Source organism: Cebidichthys violaceus, unplaced genomic scaffold, assembly GCF_023349555.1.
Source record: "Cebidichthys violaceus isolate CVI_PGR_0920_01 unplaced genomic scaffold, fCebVio1.0.p SCAF_81, whole genome shotgun sequence".
NCBI classification, from domain to species: Eukaryota; Metazoa; Chordata; class Actinopteri; order Perciformes; family Stichaeidae; genus Cebidichthys; species Cebidichthys violaceus.
Genome location: NW_027176966.1, coordinates 814714 through 832043, shown reverse-complemented (window position 1 = coordinate 832043; position 17330 = coordinate 814714). Strand labels below are relative to the sequence as shown.

General features: G+C 44.9%; 2 protein-coding genes across 2 annotated transcripts in view; both read right to left on the bottom strand.

The window, feature by feature from the left end:
* Positions 1-5570, bottom strand: part of sv2a (synaptic vesicle glycoprotein 2A) — a 42119-nt gene extending 36549 nt beyond the window's left edge. Inside the window, exon 1 of the mRNA XM_068702166.1 lies at positions 5399-5570. The gene's annotated coding sequence lies outside the window, so the exon portion shown is untranslated. The remainder of the gene's footprint in view (positions 1-5398) is intronic.
* Positions 5571-13588: 8018 nt separating this feature from the next.
* Positions 13589-17330, bottom strand: part of mtmr11 (myotubularin related protein 11) — a 23736-nt gene continuing 19994 nt past the window's right edge. Inside the window, exon 16 of the mRNA XM_068702150.1 lies at positions 13589-16143. Coding sequence (XP_068558251.1) covers positions 15679-16143 — 465 coding nt within the window. The 3' untranslated portion in view covers positions 13589-15678. The remainder of the gene's footprint in view (positions 16144-17330) is intronic.

The window sequence follows — 17330 nt, the reverse complement described above, 5'->3', positions numbered from 1 at the left end:
CACACACACACACACACACACCATCATGTTGACCCAGGCAAGGCCTCTTGTTGTTTCCCCCCATCAACCATCCGTCCTCATCTGGTCTGGTCTGAGCTTCCAGGGGAGTCCTCCTGAGGCTGAAGGATCAATTATTCATGTCTTGTTTTCTGACCACAAGGACGGAGGTGCCCGAGTCGAGTCGCCCCCTCAGCAGTGATGAATGTTAGCGATAAAAAAAAAAAAAAAAAAAACCCCTCTTCTCACAGCAGCCTCAGTCCAGCTCCTGCCCATCTGCACCGACCACAGCGTGACATCTGCACACAGAGTCACACAGGAAGTGACAGTTTCACTCAGCTGCACCACGTTCCTGCATGGCTTCAGGCCCATCCAGGCTGAGGAGATAACAGCAGCCTGAGAGGAGCGTGTGATGATTGGTTGAGAGGCTCACTGGGTCATAGCTCCTCCCCGGCTGCAAAGTCCCCTTGGGGAGAATCTGCAGCCTAACACGAGTCACGTCATTGTTCCCCTGCTCGAGCTCTCAGCGTGCACCGTCACCCTGGCGGCACCGAGGCGGCTAGCAACACCGCGTGACGTCAGCGCTCTGCATCCATTTTGGCTTTGCTGGCTGCAAAATGGACTAAAGAGGAGTCAGACCGAGGGCGGCCGAGAGTTCAAATCCCTGCAGCACGGCAGATAAACGCTGTTGTGCAAAATACAGCCGTGTGTGGGGTTTTTTTTTTTTTTCACTGCTCACATTAGTTTTAATTGCTGTGTGAAGTGTGGTTCATTAGCATTCACCACAACTGTCTCCACAAGGTAATGGTGTTGTGACCCGCAGTCATCTCAAAATGTCTCAAACTGAAGGCGTGTTTGTTGGAAACGGACTGACCTGCTGAGAAAACGCAAATCACCAGTGGAAGCATTCAGATCCTTTAATTAAATAAATTACATTACATTACAGTCATTTAGCAGACGCTTTTATCCAAAGCGAACTACAATTCAGTATCTATCTACACACCGTAGACGCAGCTACGGGAGCAATTTTTGGGGTTAAGTGTCTTGCTCAAGGACACTTTGACATGAGACTAGTAGAGCAGGAGCCGGGGATTGAACCACCGACCCTCTGATTGAAAGGCAGCCCTGCTCTCCACTTAGCCACGGTCACCCCAAATAAAAGCACCACATCTGGGGATACACGGTGTTCACTGAACAGGAAGGGGGCTGACTGTAATCCGAAAAGTAACTAAAGCTGTCAGACAAATGGAAGGGAATGAAAAGTACAATATTTGACTCCGAGATGGAGTAAAGACGAGATATACTTTTAACATAACATGGAAAAACTCAAGGAAACGTACCACAAATATGTACTTAAGTACAGTGCTTTGAGTAAATGTAGCCTACTTAATTACATCCCACCACTGCAGAAGAAGAAGAAAAAGGCTGAATTCATGATGAAAATGTGACAAATGAATCGTGAAAATAAGAAGACATCAGATCAACATGATCCGTGCGATAGTGAATTATCGACTGCAAGACAACAACACCGAGGAGGAGGTGGATTCTTCCTCCACACCGAAGAATATGTAGGCCAAACTCTCTCTGCAGACATCGCTTCCACTGCAGACAGTGTCTCTCAGTGAACACTGGGATGTTTCTTTCATGGTTGATTCAATTAAACTGTTGCCACTACAAGCTTTGCTCCTGCTTCCCTGTGCATCAAATCTATTTGTGTTTCTGCCGGAGCGGCGTCTCATCTCATCTCATTACTGCACCGAACACTTGGTCGTTAAAGTAGTGGAGTGGAGAAGAGCAGCTGCTCTACTTAACAGGTAGTCTGAGTTTTTAAATAATCTCCTTCAAGGTTTCTTGAAAAGATTTTGTGATTAGATACAAACCACGGGGAAATAGAAACAGTTCACGTATTAAAGAAAAATGACGACGTTTTCCGAAATATGCTTTTGTGCTTCCTTGCGTAATGTCGCGCGTCAAGTATGAATGCAATTAGCTTAGCCTAGCATAAAGAATGGCAGGGGAAACAGCTGACCTCTCTCGCTAAAGCTAAAACAAGAAGTCTAACAGCTCACTAATTAGCATGTGGTCATTTGTCTAATCTGTGCACAGACAGGACTGTAACAAGTTGTGGTTTTAATGGGAGTTACATGCTGTTTTCCAGTCCCTATGCTAAGCTAAGCTAACTGCCTCCAGCTCCATCCTTAACGCACAGATACGAGAGCGGTGTCAATCTTCTCATCTAATTCTCAACAAGAAAACAAATTAGTATATATCCCAAAAACGTCGAGCTGTTTCTTTAGGAACCCGCTAATTTAAAAAGAAAGAACTAGCACTGGCTAAATTTACTCAACGGAGAGCCATTTACATAAATAATTCATTTTTTTGGAACCCGTATTTGTCGTATTTGTATACTTTTCCTTAATTTACATCCAAGAAGATTATAGAAAGATGTATATTGTTGCATGTTCAGCTGCATTTAGACTCATCGTACTTGCTTTGGTTACAGAAGGTTATGCTAGCAATAGAATGGAAGAATGAATCAGAGGTGTAGTGGTTGAACGCCATCTCTATTTGCCCAGTTATTTGTACCAAATAAGAAAGCCCTTACCAGAAACCTTCCAAGGAAATTAGTTACGTATAAGCTCTTTACTATGGAATTATTATTCAATTATTAGGCGAGTTGGGGACTTGTTAAATACATATTTATAATATCTGATGATTTGTTACAAAACTACTGTAATAAACAGATCTCTCAGATATAAAATCAAGCAGAAGAGGCAGGGCCAGTGAATATGAATGCATTTGTTTGAAAGCAGAAGACGCCTCATCTTTTATATAAGCAACAAATGCACTGTCAGTTGTTAATGGAGAGTTATGTGCTCGACACCAATTGCTGCTTCGACCCACCAATCTGGAGACGACGGAGAAGGCCATCGATTATCCCTCAGCCTCTCAGTAAATCTTTAGAAGAGGGGAACATCTCAGCGGCGGCAGCATCACGGGCCAAAAACAGATCGGTCTAGAAAAACCACGCAGCTCAAAACGAAGCACTGATCTAAATGTTGAAACAGCTGCTAATTGCTGATCTTGACAACACCCTGATGGGGTAGTTGAAGAGGATATCTTTTTCTTTTTTAGCTGTTATGCTAATATATATCCGGCTCCACTGCTCCCAGCTGCAGGGAGAGGCGAGTTGTAACTTGTGACGGGGCTAATCTCTGCGGACGGAGCGGAGCGAGGCCCAATCAGCGGGGGCAGCAGGCAGAACATGAGAACACCAAACAGAGCAGCTCCCTCAGCTCCTCCTGGTTCCAAGTGGAGCTTCCTGTGTGCCGAGCTGCGTGAACGTCAGCCTCACCTGCGGCGCCGATGTCAAGTCGCCCTGCTTTGTGTCGTGCCGAGCGACGGCTCGGGGCAAAAGGAACCCCTTCAGCGAACATCTTTTCAATCTTTAGCCGCAGACTGTGGAACACCGTGGGCATGTTTTCAGCGGCGTCGTTCATTATGATGAGTATGTGCCGCTAACCAGCTCAGGATGAGGGGATTAGACAGCTTGTTATATTCAACCAACCGTCCAAAACGTCCAGAAGAAAAACATCAAATCTTTCACACTGCATTTTGAAAGTGACAAACGATTGATAATTATCAAAATCGTTGCTGGTTGATTTTCTGCAAATGGCTGAATCGACTTAGCGTTGCAGCTGGAGAATGGATTTGGGTTTACTATTTGCAGCAATCTAAATCGGTTTACTGCACAACTGCGAACGTTGAACCCATTGTTACCCATAGCTACAGCCTCTTTTGCTGTATGTTAGGTAGCAGCTCAATATGATTCATAATAAAAAAAAACTTTAATGATTTGCACTGTTGAGAAGGTCTGGGGTTCAAATCCCACGGCTGGCTTGGGCCTTTCTATGCGTCCAACGACTCCAGCTCAGGACGACACTGCACAGGTGCAGGAAATGGACTGAAGGATGGATTGCAGAACCAGCAGTGAATCACCACAACACAACACAAAATGATATTTTAAGCGTGCATCGGAAATCAACTCAAAATCCAGTCACAACCAAGAGCAAAAAGGAAAAAGCATAGCTGTCAAGAGGATGCGTTTGATCGCTGTGAAGCCCTTTAAAGAGGAGCTGCTAAACTGTGCGTCATGGTGAAGATGTTGCTCTTGTTGCTGCCTGATTCGAGACAATTAAGAGGCTGAAAGTGTGTCAGGTTTTGAATCACAAACCACAAATCAGATTTTTTGTTCGTTGTCAGCATAGTGCTGCGGGTTCGCATCAGAAGCTGCTCCCCTCACTGCCACCCATCATGTGAGTCGATGCAGACATAGCTCAGAAACTGCCTCGGCTGCAATCATGGCTGCCACAGGGACAAGACATCAGGCATGCCAAGTTGTAAAAACGCATCGCCTCTGAACCCGGAATAGACCATGAATCCATCCACCATGTTGCAACTCTTCCAGACAAGAGTCAAAGGACAGATCGCGTTATCAAACAACGTCCCTTCAGCACCACTGACAGAAACCACCGCAAAGCAGAGGAAAGCAGGGGGAGGGGGGGGGGGGAATTGCTCATCACTCTTTTGCTCCATCACATTCTCCCCGCTGGGTTTCTACAAGGTCATTTTGGCGCACGACGCAGGAGAGGGCGCCCAGCTCCACCGGCGCGTTCCCTGAGATTGTACTGATTTAATGCAACAACACAAAACCAGGACAACTTTCTTTTTTTTTTTAATAATCTGACAGTGGGGATTGAAGAAGAACTATCAAAAAAAAAAAGGGTATGGCCGTGTACTGAAGAGAGAAGGAGGAACAGGCGACAGAGAAGGGGCAAGGGCATCGGTGCCAAAACCATCGCCAATTAGACGGAACTGGATCGATGACGGGAAGCCGGACCTAATGTGCCGTTTAATGACATTAAACCACAACACTTGTAGCCTCCTGCCCTTCCTCCTCCTTTAAGTCAATCCTGTGCGCTCGGATGGATGATAAAGATCGCTCTTAAACGCACGAGACCTCCCAGCAAGAACAAGAACGAAGGGCGCGTTTCGCACAAAAAAATCCGCAATCTGAAATCTTAAAATATTGCCCAATCGCAAAAAATTTCGGACGAATATCCTTCACTTTGTCATCCATAAATCGGTTGTAATCATTGAATCCCGTCGCGTACCGGTTTAGGGGTCATCGCGTGGAGAAAAGAGAAGGCCTTCAAACTCGGATTTAGTGACAGATTAATGTCGAATTGGAGCCATAAACACATGCAAATCTCCGTGATCTCATGCTGCTGGATGCACGGTCGATACACCGGCAGCAGTCGAGGAAATTAGGGCCATTAACGCTTTAAATTGAAGATTAAGATTAAGCTGCACATTTAAGGAGGATTATGCATTTTCTTACCTTTGTTTTTGGTGCTAATGTCGGCGCGTTTTAGGGGTGACCGGGATTCGCTTCTTTTTTTTTTCCGTGCAGGGAGTCACCCCGGAGTACCTGAAGCAAGGTCCTGTGTGCTCCTGTGATGTACACTGACGTAGTAGCAGAGAGCTGCTCCCTCCGCCCCCTTTACTTACTACACAACATCCCTCTTGGATGGAGACACCGCCCCCTCCTCCTCCTCCTCCTCCTCCTCTCCCTCCTCTTCCTCCGCTCCCATCCCTCCTCCAGCAGACACCATTCCTGTCAGAAAGAAGAGGGGGGTTTGCTGGTTTGGCATGAAACCTGAAACGGTGGAGGCGAGTTATTGTGTGTCTCCCCTCAGTGATTCAAAGCACAGGTGAACGTCAATATCGAAAGGTCACACTGTTTAAAGGTGATTCACACGAGCAGGTGCAGGGAAATGCGCTCTGCACGCGCGCGCTCGGTGTATCTCGGTTAGACGGCCACTGGCTCCATATGCACCAAATGGTTGGTGCAATGAACTGTGCAAGACGAGCCTCTCCCTGCACGTGCTTGGGCTCGTGCCTATAATTGGCCATGTTAAAAAGGAAGAAAAAAAATTGCAAGGATGCCCCTGGTGGAAAACAACTGAAATCCTTTTAAATGTTCTATATCGACACAAATACTGAATGTTAGTGTAATACTGAAACCACGAGTTAAAACCAATACATGAGCCCATGGGTCAGAAATGAAGCTCACACATAAGCAGTGAGATTTACTGTAGATCCTACATTTTGAAATATATTTGTGAAGATTGATAATGTGACTTTGTGGTTGTCAGATATCATTTGTATTTTTAGATTTTCTAATTAAATGTGTATTTCTGTTTGCACCAACGCTTGCCTTGAATTGCCCCTTGAGTAAAAAAAATAGTGTTTTGAATTCAATAGTTTAATTCAATGCCGTTTACTCTTGATTCAGTCTGGTCTGTGTGTGTTTTGTACAACATACTGTAGTTCAGCTGAAAGCTGCATGGAGAAGAGAAGCAGTCTTAAAACTCCAGTATTAGAATTTAAACTGGGCCTTGTTCACACAGGGTTTACGAATCAGCATCAGAATACAGTTTATTGCCAAGTACCTTCTCACATACAAGTTTTTGCTTTGATGTTTTTGTGCATGACATAAACATAGTAAGAGCTAATAAAAAAAGAAGACAGGTATTGCAATAAATCAAGAAACTAAATATAGAAAATGAAAAAAACTATAAAAAATACGTACAATATATATGAATTCAAATGAAAGAGTTGTGTTTTTAGAGGTGTAGTTGTGTGCCAAATTCTCCAAGGAGTGTACAAATGTGTATAAAAAGAGTATGCAATATACAAAGATATAGTCCCAAATATGCTCATTCACATATATAGATTAGAAGATGTTAATGGAGGGGTACGAGTCCATGTCAGTGGAGGTTCCAGGCCATGTTGATCAGGTTTTAGCCCTGATGGATCGCAGCCTCCTGCCAGAGGGAAGTGTTTAAAAAAAATGTATGTCCAGGCTTGAAGGAGTCCACAATCTTTCCGGCCCACCACAAGGTCCAGGAGGCGTTCAGGTCCAGGAGGCGTTCAGGTCCTGGAGGCGTTCAGGTCCTGGAGGCGTTCAGGTCCTGGAGGCGTTCATGTCCAGGAGGTGTTCAGGTCCAAGAGGCGTTCAGGTCCAGGAGGCGTTCAGGTCCAAGAGGCGTTCAGGTCCAGGAGGCGTTCAGGTCCAAGAGGCGTTCATGTCCAAGAGGCGTTCATGTCCAGGAGGTGTTCATGTCCAGGAGGCGTTCAGGTCCAGGAGGCGTTCAGGTCCAGGAGGCGTTCAGGTCCTGGAGGCGTTCAGGTCCTGGAGGGGCGGCAGATTGCAGCCGATCACCTTCTCGGTGGAGCGAACTCTGCGGAGCACTTCAGTCTGCCCTTGTCCTTGGCAGTGGCTGCAGAGTACCAGTATATCTGCCCCTTCAGCTGTGGAATGTTCCACTATGTTCACCGGTTAGTCGTTAACTTAGTCTGCATTTTTGGCGCTGGAGAGGTCGCTGTACGGAGAGTTTAGAGCTTTTTTTAGGGGAGGTCTTTCCACAAAATGGTCAAGTGCTGTAAACTAAAAACAGGCTTTAAACTGCTATAAATAATAACTGACAAGGTTTTTAAAAAGAATTGTGAAAAAACACAAAAAAAGGATTTACTGGGATATAAAGGGAACAAGCCAGCAAATAAAGCTTTTTTTTAACAAATGAACTGAGGAATCCTTGGCCTGGTTGCTCACCCGATACCAGAGCTGAGTCCTTAATGCAGTGGCCGGGATTCAAATGTGAACCAACCCTTTTGCTCCACGTCGTCCCGTCTCTCTCCAGCTTGTCTCTGTCCAATAACGGCAAAAAGACAAAGAAAATATATCACAAAATAAACAAATCAAGCTGTATCAACCACAAAAAACAGCAGTGGCAGCCAGTGTCTACAAATAATACAGATTTAATGAATTACCATGCCGTTGAAGAAATGCATAAAATAAACAAATAATATGTTGGCATTTACCGCTCATGTCTGAATACTGTGAAACACCCATATGGCTCGTCACATTGAAGCAGAGACCCCAGACTACTAAACACAGGGTCAAACACACGGCGTCTCTGCCTCAAGCTAAAAGCTCAAATCAACATCTACAGCAGTTCACATCCAGTATCAGTCACAACCTGTCGAACCCGGGATCAGAGAACAATAGCAGCATGCAGAGGCTGTCGATACGGCGGCGATATTAAGACCCGTCTAGCCCTACTACGGTGGCCCAGAGGGACACTTCACTTCTGGCTGCACAAGGATCACAAAGACGGAGGCTAACCGATACAGCCTTGAAAATAACTCCAAATGATACACCTTTATTGAGCCAGTCCATATTTATGTTAAACATTATGTTAAAAATACCACAATTAACATTTTAACATTAGTAAATTAGCTCCAAAAACGCAATAAAAGGTCTACATGCTAGTGAACTTTCTGCTTGCTGGTGCCCTTTTCATATGTTTTCGGCCCTGGCCCTCAAACGGCTCGGGTCCACCCCTGGGAGAATGTATAGCGCTGGAACGTTTAGTCGATCGATCACTTTCAGGATTTCGGCGCGTGTAACTCAACCCTTTTTTTTTTTCTTCTCGACATCAATGAACCGATCATCATTCGACGTTCTGCACCGTAGGGGAAAAAAGAGAAACCTGTTTTGGTAATGCGACAGAGCAGATGAACACGCGTCTCCCTGCAGCGGCTGAAGCCCTGACACTCCACATTATCATCTCCACAAACCAAAATAAACCTCCACAGACCAACTGCAGCTCTGCACCGCATGTGTGTGTGTGTGTGTGTGTGTGTGTGTGTGTGTGTGTGTGTGTGTGTGTGTGTGCAGCTGTTGACTCTTAATTGGTTGTTGACGGTGTCCTCTTTACCTGCCTTAACAAAAAAAGCAAGGTCACGCCTGCTTGACGCACAATTTGCTCTCCAGACAGGATCAAACTTCCTGGACACAACAGTGTAATGACTCCGCCAGCCCTTATCTGCAGCTGTAGACGTAATGCAATGAATCACAGCAGCAAACGGGCGCTTCAATGTGAAACTACACAGGTACATGTGTTGAGTAACCATGGTGCACATTAATCTCCATGAGGCGTTCAAATCCTGTACGACCTCTGACACGCAGTAATATTCTTATATCTACTGTGTCGGCTGGTGTTTATGATAACCAACAGTCACAGTGTAGAGTATTTTTACTGTTTCATGGTGGAAATGTACTTCTTGTCATTAAGGGAGAACATGATAAAGGATAAAATGTTTGTGGTTTGTTTTCAGGGTAAATACTTGTCGCCATCTGGTGGTTACTTTAGGTAAATGTCAAATATTCAGACCACCTGAACAACTACTACTACACCGTTGTGAAGACGAGCAAAAAGTCAAACGCTGCTCTCCAATTCTCACAGTTTTCACATCTTAAATATCATACTACAAACCAAAAGGTGAAAACATAAGCACACAAACTCTACTTCAATCCGTCTTCATTCCCAATTTTTGAACTGAAACATTCTCAATAATGCGTTTATGTATTACAAATCATATCATATTCTGATCCTCCTGCTGCCAACAGTATATCTGATATGACAACTTCAACCAAATGCAGTGTGACAAAAACACCAGGGTGTCTCACTACACCCCAGCATGCTTTTCTGGCTGTTCTGACCCACAATCCTTTGCACAGCGCATGAGGAAGAGGGTCAACGTTCAAGGTGCCATGTTATGAGGAAGTATTATGTCCCAATTGAATGCATACTGCATTCAACAGCACATGCTTTTGTAAGGGCAGCTGCGGTACGTACTAACAGTGAAAAGTATGCCATTTGGAACGCAGCTACGGTTAGCGCCGTTAGCACCGACGACATGTTGAGAGCCATTTAGAGGCAATCGAAATACTCCCCAATCTGTTCTCATGCACTTGAAAATAGATGACATAGCATTGAACAATAGCAGACAGTTAATGGTGCAATTAAAGGAACAGTGTTGTTTTTTTTTAAAAAAAAAAAAGGCTTTTATATCAAAATGTTATATTGAGACATTATAATACCCTATTAAAATAATATCTAGATCACCTACTAATCATAATGTGTTGATGGTGGTGAATATTTAACATGTATTTGGTGCCACATCACCTCTTCACGTCTAAACCTCGTCAGTATTTGAGGTGCTTTAAGGCCATTGAAGCCTCATTGTTCCATAGTAGAGCTCATTAGTGAGGTCATGTGTGTCTCTCTCTCTCTGATTGATTCAAAAGAAACACCTCAGCTGCGCCTCTCCGCGTCCGCTCTGCGCTGCTGCTACTGCGGAGGAGGAGGAGGAGGAAGAGGAGGAAGAGGAGGAGGAGGGAGAAGAGGGAGAAACCAGCGACTCAAACACGTACAGGAACGAGAGAAGCGCTTTGTTTACCTCCATTCAAATGTCTGCGGACGATGATGCTGATGGCGCATCCTCTTCGTTCGCACATTTAAACGCATAGCGTGGGAGTGGAGAGTGGCGCAGGGTCCCCTTTTTTTTTTTTTTTTTTTTTTTTTTTTTTTTTTTGTCCTGAATGTTAAAAGACAACAGAGACTCGAGGAGCGGTGTCGTGTTTTCTTTAAATATGACGCTCGCCAGAAACCAGGTCGATGACATTTGGATTTTACCATGAGAGCAACGGGCATGGATCTGCTGTGGAGGATCCTAGCAGCTCTCCGATTCGACTGCTTTAAAGATTCATCGTCGTCAAAGTGAGTGGAGAACGATCAGCCCGTGTTTCACCGGATATAACCTGCATCCCCTAATATTCCTAGAATATTCCCGGTGTGTGTCTGAGGCCATCAGGAATGACTTCAGTGAGTCTTCCAGTCTCCTGTGAATCTACCTGTTTATTTATCATATATTTGCTTGCATTTAAAATGAATCCATAATTATGTAATCCTCACAGCGCTCCGTGATTGAGGACAGATTTGATGTTTGCAACGACTAAATGTCAGCAGGTTGTGACAAATCAGACACAAATAGATTTTTTTTTTTTTTTTTATCTTCCTTCACTTCACAGTTGTTATGACAACAGGATTTCTGACTCATATTTGCTCATTCTATCCAGCTTTTGCCTAAACTGAAGGCCAGTCTGTGTTGCAGAGTTCATGTCATCTCATATGAAAGCCCTTTACATCCATGTATAAGGTGTCCATTAACATCAGAGGGAGCCGGAGTGCCATACAAGTCCATTTTAAGAACACGCCTTATTCACCTTCAGGCAACAGGAGGAGGATTCGCCTTAATTGCAGGTGTTCACTGGCTTTTTAGTGAGCTCCAGTCGTCCAGGTCTGACACAGAACATGCAGTCTCAATGTCAAGACCAAGAAATAAGCAGCAGACACACACTCACACACACACACACACACACACACACACACACACACACACACACACACACACACACACACACACACACACACCCCTCCACCGTTTGAATCGCTCAGCTCCACCCTGACGAGATCACTTCTTGTTTTACCAGTTATTTATTCCCTGGAACAAATCAGTGCAGAGACACCGAATCTGTTTTTAAGTGCGTGCGCACCTGGAAAAGCCTGATCTCCAGCCTGTCCCCCAGCCTGTCCCCCAGCCTGTCCCCCAGCCTGATCCCCAGCCTGTCCCCCAGCCTGTCCCCCAGCCTGTCCCCCAGCCTAGTCCCCAGCCTGATCCCCAGCCTGTCCCCATGTGCGCCAAGTACAACATGCTGTCTCATGTTTTTACGCTGGTCTGGTTAGGATTCTCAGGCGACTGGCTTCTATTTTAATAATCGATGAATCATTTGAAGTATTTCTTTGTCAACCATTCTCTGGCTCCAGTGTCTCTCATGTGAGGATTTGCTGCGTTTCTGTTTTTTGTAAATCACTGTAAAGTGAATAGATGTGGACAAGACAGGACATCTAGAATGAAGTCACTTTGATGGACATTTGACACTATTTGCTCACACTTTACAGACCAAACGATGACTCGATGACTCGATGACTCGAGAAAGTACCTGGCAGGTTGATCAGTAATGACATTAGCGTCGGTTGCAGCCCTAGTTTGGCTTGTTTGCTTTAGATTTCAAGCTAATGTGCTCTAAAGAAGAGCAGCGTGGATTAAAGTCATACTATAAAACAGTGCTGAAGCGATTAGTTGATTCATTTTGTTAATATTTTTGCTAATGATCGTAAAAATGGGAATTAATTATTTCCCCCTGTTTTTATTTCATTGTAATTTGAATACATTTTGTTTTGGGGCATTTTTTTTTTTTAAGGCTTTTTATTATAGTGAATCTATAAAAAAACAAGCAAATAAAATAAATATTCCTTTAAAGAATTGTGACCATGATGTGTACTGAGTGACAGTTGAAAATTAGACTTGTGGTCAACCTATATAACGGAGACTCTGTACATAAAATATGCCAAACGTATCTTTGACGTTTATGTTCTGCAGCTTCTTGACGTTTATTTACACCGACAGGTTGGTGCCAAATTTGAAGAAAGTCCCTCAAGGCGTTCCTGAGCTATTGTGTTAATGAGACAACCCAAACGCACGCTCACCAGCCAGGAAACATCAAAATCTCAAGCCGTCGGAGCCAATCGTGACGTCCTTTAAATGTCCAAAACTCACATTCAGTTTTAAAACGACAGAAATCAGAGAAAAGCAGAAAACATGCTCACATCTGAGAAGCTGGAACCAGCCGGTGTTTGGCATTTGGATTATCATCATAATCAACCATTCATTGAGTTCATGTCGCAGCAGCTCTGCAGTGTGTGTGTGTGACTGTTTTGTCCCTCCCATCCTGACTGCTTCCTTCCTTCCTTCTTTTTTTTTTTTCGGTCAGGTCTCCCACCAAGCAGAGCTCCAGTCAGGCCGGCAGCCTGGAGAGCAGCTCCCTGACCGGCTCCCTGTCGCTGGGCCCCGACCTGCCGCACTGCCAGGGCTGCATCACCTACGAGGCCCGCCTGAAGCGCCTCTCCTGCGGACACCTCTACTGCGACCCCTGCTGCGACCAGATCGTCAACCTGGCCTTCGAGGACATCGAGGGCCTGTCCGACTACCCCTGCCCCACGTGCAAGTCCATCCGGCAGCTGGGAGGCCTCGGGCCGTCCTCCTCCGGGTACTTCTACGGGCCCGATGGCGTCCTGCAGCAGGAGCAGTGTACGGGGAAGGGGGGGGTGACGTTTTGAAGCTCGACCGCGGGAGAGATGTAGTAGACCGTTTTGGTGTCTTCAGTTAGGACTCTGTTGCTTTTTTTTTTTAAAAATGCGCCGCCACTGCCAAAAAAGCCACGAGCTGTGCTTTTACTCCGTCGTCGAAAAACATGTGAGAATGCATGAGACTAACATCCGTACGTTTTTTTTGTTTTTTTTAAAAGTGCCAAAATGCATCTCAGTACATGGAAAACGTGCTCGTCGTCACACGAAATGTTGGTTCATTTTTCTTTCCAGAAGTGAAACGACAGAAAAGTCATGCTTTGAATATAGCATGCAGGTGTTCTGCCTTCGTCCGTATGAGAAACACTGAACACTGTTTTATTCTACTCGACATAATGTTGGAAAACTGGCGAGACCCAAACCAGAGCTTCACATGAGCTGACTGTGCAGTAGCCGTTTTGTACATTTGAGTATCGAGCGTTTTTTTTTTTTTTTTGCACATGAATCCTCAAAGTTGTTTTTATTCGGACTCGACGTGTCACATGCAGGCGGTCGGATTTTAAATGTACAGTGCCATGCTGCTTTTTAAGTGTCCCAGATCATATGTAAATATTTATTTTGCTAAAAAATAAAGTGTGTGTGTGTGAGCTGTGTGAGAGAACGGGTTTCTCTTTTATTTATTTTTTTGTGGCACAGATTATGAACACAGTCGAGAGTTTAATCAACTGATAACACTTTTTATTTATCAGGATCAAAACATGCTGATACAAAAAATATGTACATCTGGCAAATTTTGAAGTGGTGCTCGTACCAAAAACATGAAATCATACAACGATACAGACAGACAGGCGTAGCAGGAGATCAAATTAGATTTTCTATGCGACACGACAAAGATTATTTTATTTATTTATTTTTTTCTCAATGCGTCGGCATCACACCTGGAAAGCTCTGGAACTGTAGCTGATATCAATGTGCCTTGATATTGATGTGATTAATATTTACAATTATTGAATAATTCATAGTGCTATCAAGTGAGGTACCTCTTGACGTGAGAGAAGGTCGGCTTCAGTCACACATCTGACAATTGTCATCCTGCCGAAAATTCAAATTTAGAAAAACGCGCTCCTTCAGATACACGATGTCATCCGTCGGAGGGAATCCACTCGACACCCACGTCACGCCAACGACAACCTGTTCATCTTTTAAAAAAGGCGCAGGACCGTCTCGCTCCCTCTGTGCTTTAGACACAGAGAAGACGCTTCCAAGTCCTTGACCTAAATGCTGTGCTGCATACTAATGCACCTCCGGGGAAGGACAGGGAAAAAAAGGGATAACGGGAAGAAATGAGCTTCTCCTTCGCTTCCAACACTGGCACCTTCTCAAGGTGCGGCGATCAAAAAAAAGGCAGAATAATGTTTGCACTCCACAAAATGATGGAGACATTATCAAAACAATACTAACTTTGGTACGAAACAATTCAGGAAATCACACTTCTCTACATGTGTGACATCCAACAATTGGGGCCCGGTAATGGGCAAAAAAAAAAAAAAATCCTTAATGCTATAATAAAGATGAAAGTTTAGATAAGATTATAATAACTAAAGCCCTGAAATCATGTCAGTCATGCAATAATACGCAGTGCCTTTTAGCCACATCCAGGCTAACGCTCTGAAATATAGGCCTCTCACAAGCATGCGGGCAAGTGGGGAGATATGAGAGCAGTACCAAAATAGCTCTCATGCCCTAAATTCCACATTAAAGTCAGCGGCCACAGCGGCCGCACTTTAATATCCACGCTGTTCAACAATGTTCCGTTGTCCAAACGACGTTCTGCTTTTCTATTTTGAAGCTGAGATACAAAAAGTGAATTGAATGTGTTGGTTTTTTTTGTTTTTTTGCGCATAATAAAGATCTAAAGAGCTAGTTGTAAAAAACAAAAAAACAACAACTAACACATGTAGCCACACAGGTCAGATCCAGTGAGGCATTCACTGCCATGTGTCACTGTCAAAGCGCCCTTCAGAACCACCTTATCACACCATCTATCTATCTATGTTTTAGATAAGAAGCTGGAAACTACAAGCTGTCCCCGTCTTTCTTGAGGGGTGACATGGCGTTTCAAAAAAAAAAGTGTCACGACAGCTTCTACTGCACTTTAAAAAGGTACCGCAAGGACGTGCTTCTAAAGTTCTGTTGTCACACATCGTTCAGCATCTTCAGCACTTCTTCTTTTCCCCTTGGATATATTTCATTTATGGAATTATGGAACTCTTAAGATACTCTTTACGCGTATACAAAACAGTTGTCACATTGGTGATACAGTACAGACGACGCGGAGCGGAGTTTGAGAGCTCACGCACCGGTTATTTCATACTGTTGCTTTTCACCTAAATGTCTTTAAATCACCTTATAGTCAATCTAATACGGCGAGGAAACGGACGCCTGGGTCTCCTCTGTACCTGCTACCAGGGAGGGATCAGTTTCATATCGTGCAGGCAGGTGATTTGCTGATAGCACCGGGTCTGTATCATATCTGAGAAGAGTTAAGACGATGGACCAGACCTCAGGACGCTATCGAGGACCCGTTGCTCTTGGGCAGCTTGGCGTTATTGGGCGCTGGGTAATAGCGCTGGTCAGGGCGGGCCTCCGCTACAGAAGGGTGCCCGAACAGGAACGTGTGCTTGTTGCTGCCGCCATTGTCTTTGTGGCCGTGCCTGGATGGTGGGGCCGAGGCGGGCGGAGGGCCCCTGGAGGTGTGGTGGTTGGTGGAGGTAGGAGGGGGCGCGGCTCTGGGCGCCGCTCTGGGCGCCGCCGCGCTCTGAGGCCGTGACGCCGGGAAGAGGAAGGTGCCGTTGTTGGTGTTTTGGTTCAGGTTGGTGTCGGCCCGCCGGGGCTCGGCCATCTTGGTGGGTGGGCTTGTATCCGTGCCGGTGGACACTTGTGCGAGCTTGTCTTTGAGCTGCTGCACCTCCCGGGCCAGCCGCTCCACAGGGTGGGGGTGGTTTGCTGAGATGGGGTGGGAGAACGCCTGAGGACGGAAGGCAACACGGTTGATTTCTCATCCACTTAATGCTCCCACCAGAGGGGTCTTACAAAGTATCACTTCAAGTTGAGACAAAATGAAAAAATGTATTTCCTAATATCTGAAAAGTGAAGCCAATGCATTAGTGCCTTAACGCTGCATTCTCTCTAGTGTCCACCAGGGGGCGACTCCTCTGGTTGTATAGAAGTCTAGTCTAAAATGACTCTACTTCTCTCTTGATTTATTCCCTCAGTAAACATTGTAAACATGAGTTTATGGTCTCAATCTCTAGTTTACAGTCTTCTTCAATACAGCATGATGTTCATTTAGTACATTATGCTCCATTTAGAGTCAAACAGACCATAAAGCAGTTTTAGAATCAGTTTATGAAAGTTAATTGTAACATTTTCGTCGACTACAAATCTTAGTCCGCGTTCAGTAGTACTTAGCTTCACCCTCTCGAGTCTGGTTGCAAAAAAAAAAGAAGGGAAGGTAGGGAGGTATTGAGAGATGAACTAACACATTGTTGCTTTTGTTGACAAAAACAAAAATATTGACTTATCACCATCCCTTTCCTTTAAAAAGGTGCAGTGTGGAGGGTTTGGCGTCATCTAGCGCTAAGTTTCCAGATTGTGAACGAGCCCGTAGGAGAACTACGGTGGCCATCGTGAAAAGACAAAAAAAAAAGGCGGAGCCTTAGGGAGGTGTGTAGTATTTCTTTGATGGTTCTGTTTTGCTGAAATGCATTAAACACGAGAGTTGTTAAGTGTCGTGTCGATACGACTGAGACAAGGCAAGAAAGCTCCTGACAACAACCACGTTAACAAGACTCAGATTGGTTGCTGCTCCAGTTCTCTGGGTAAATAAATTCTGTTGCCCTGGGCGGGGGGGGGGGGGGCACTTTAATGGTGTGTGAAATTGTAGGGGAAACACTTCAATTACACAGAAGAACAGATTTTAGTCTAATCTCTCGACACTGTTCCCATGAGTTAGGGTCTTTTTTTTTAGCAGTTCGATCGGTTCAACTTGTTCCTCTGCAGCAACAGACGACTGCATCCACCCACACGGCCGCGCTCCGTCATCACAGAGGCCGCACCGCCTCCGTATCAGGAGCCTGTCCATCAACAGCTCAGACTAATCTGCGCATCAAAGAGACTCATCTCTGGAGCAAGAAACGTCGTGATGCGACGCGG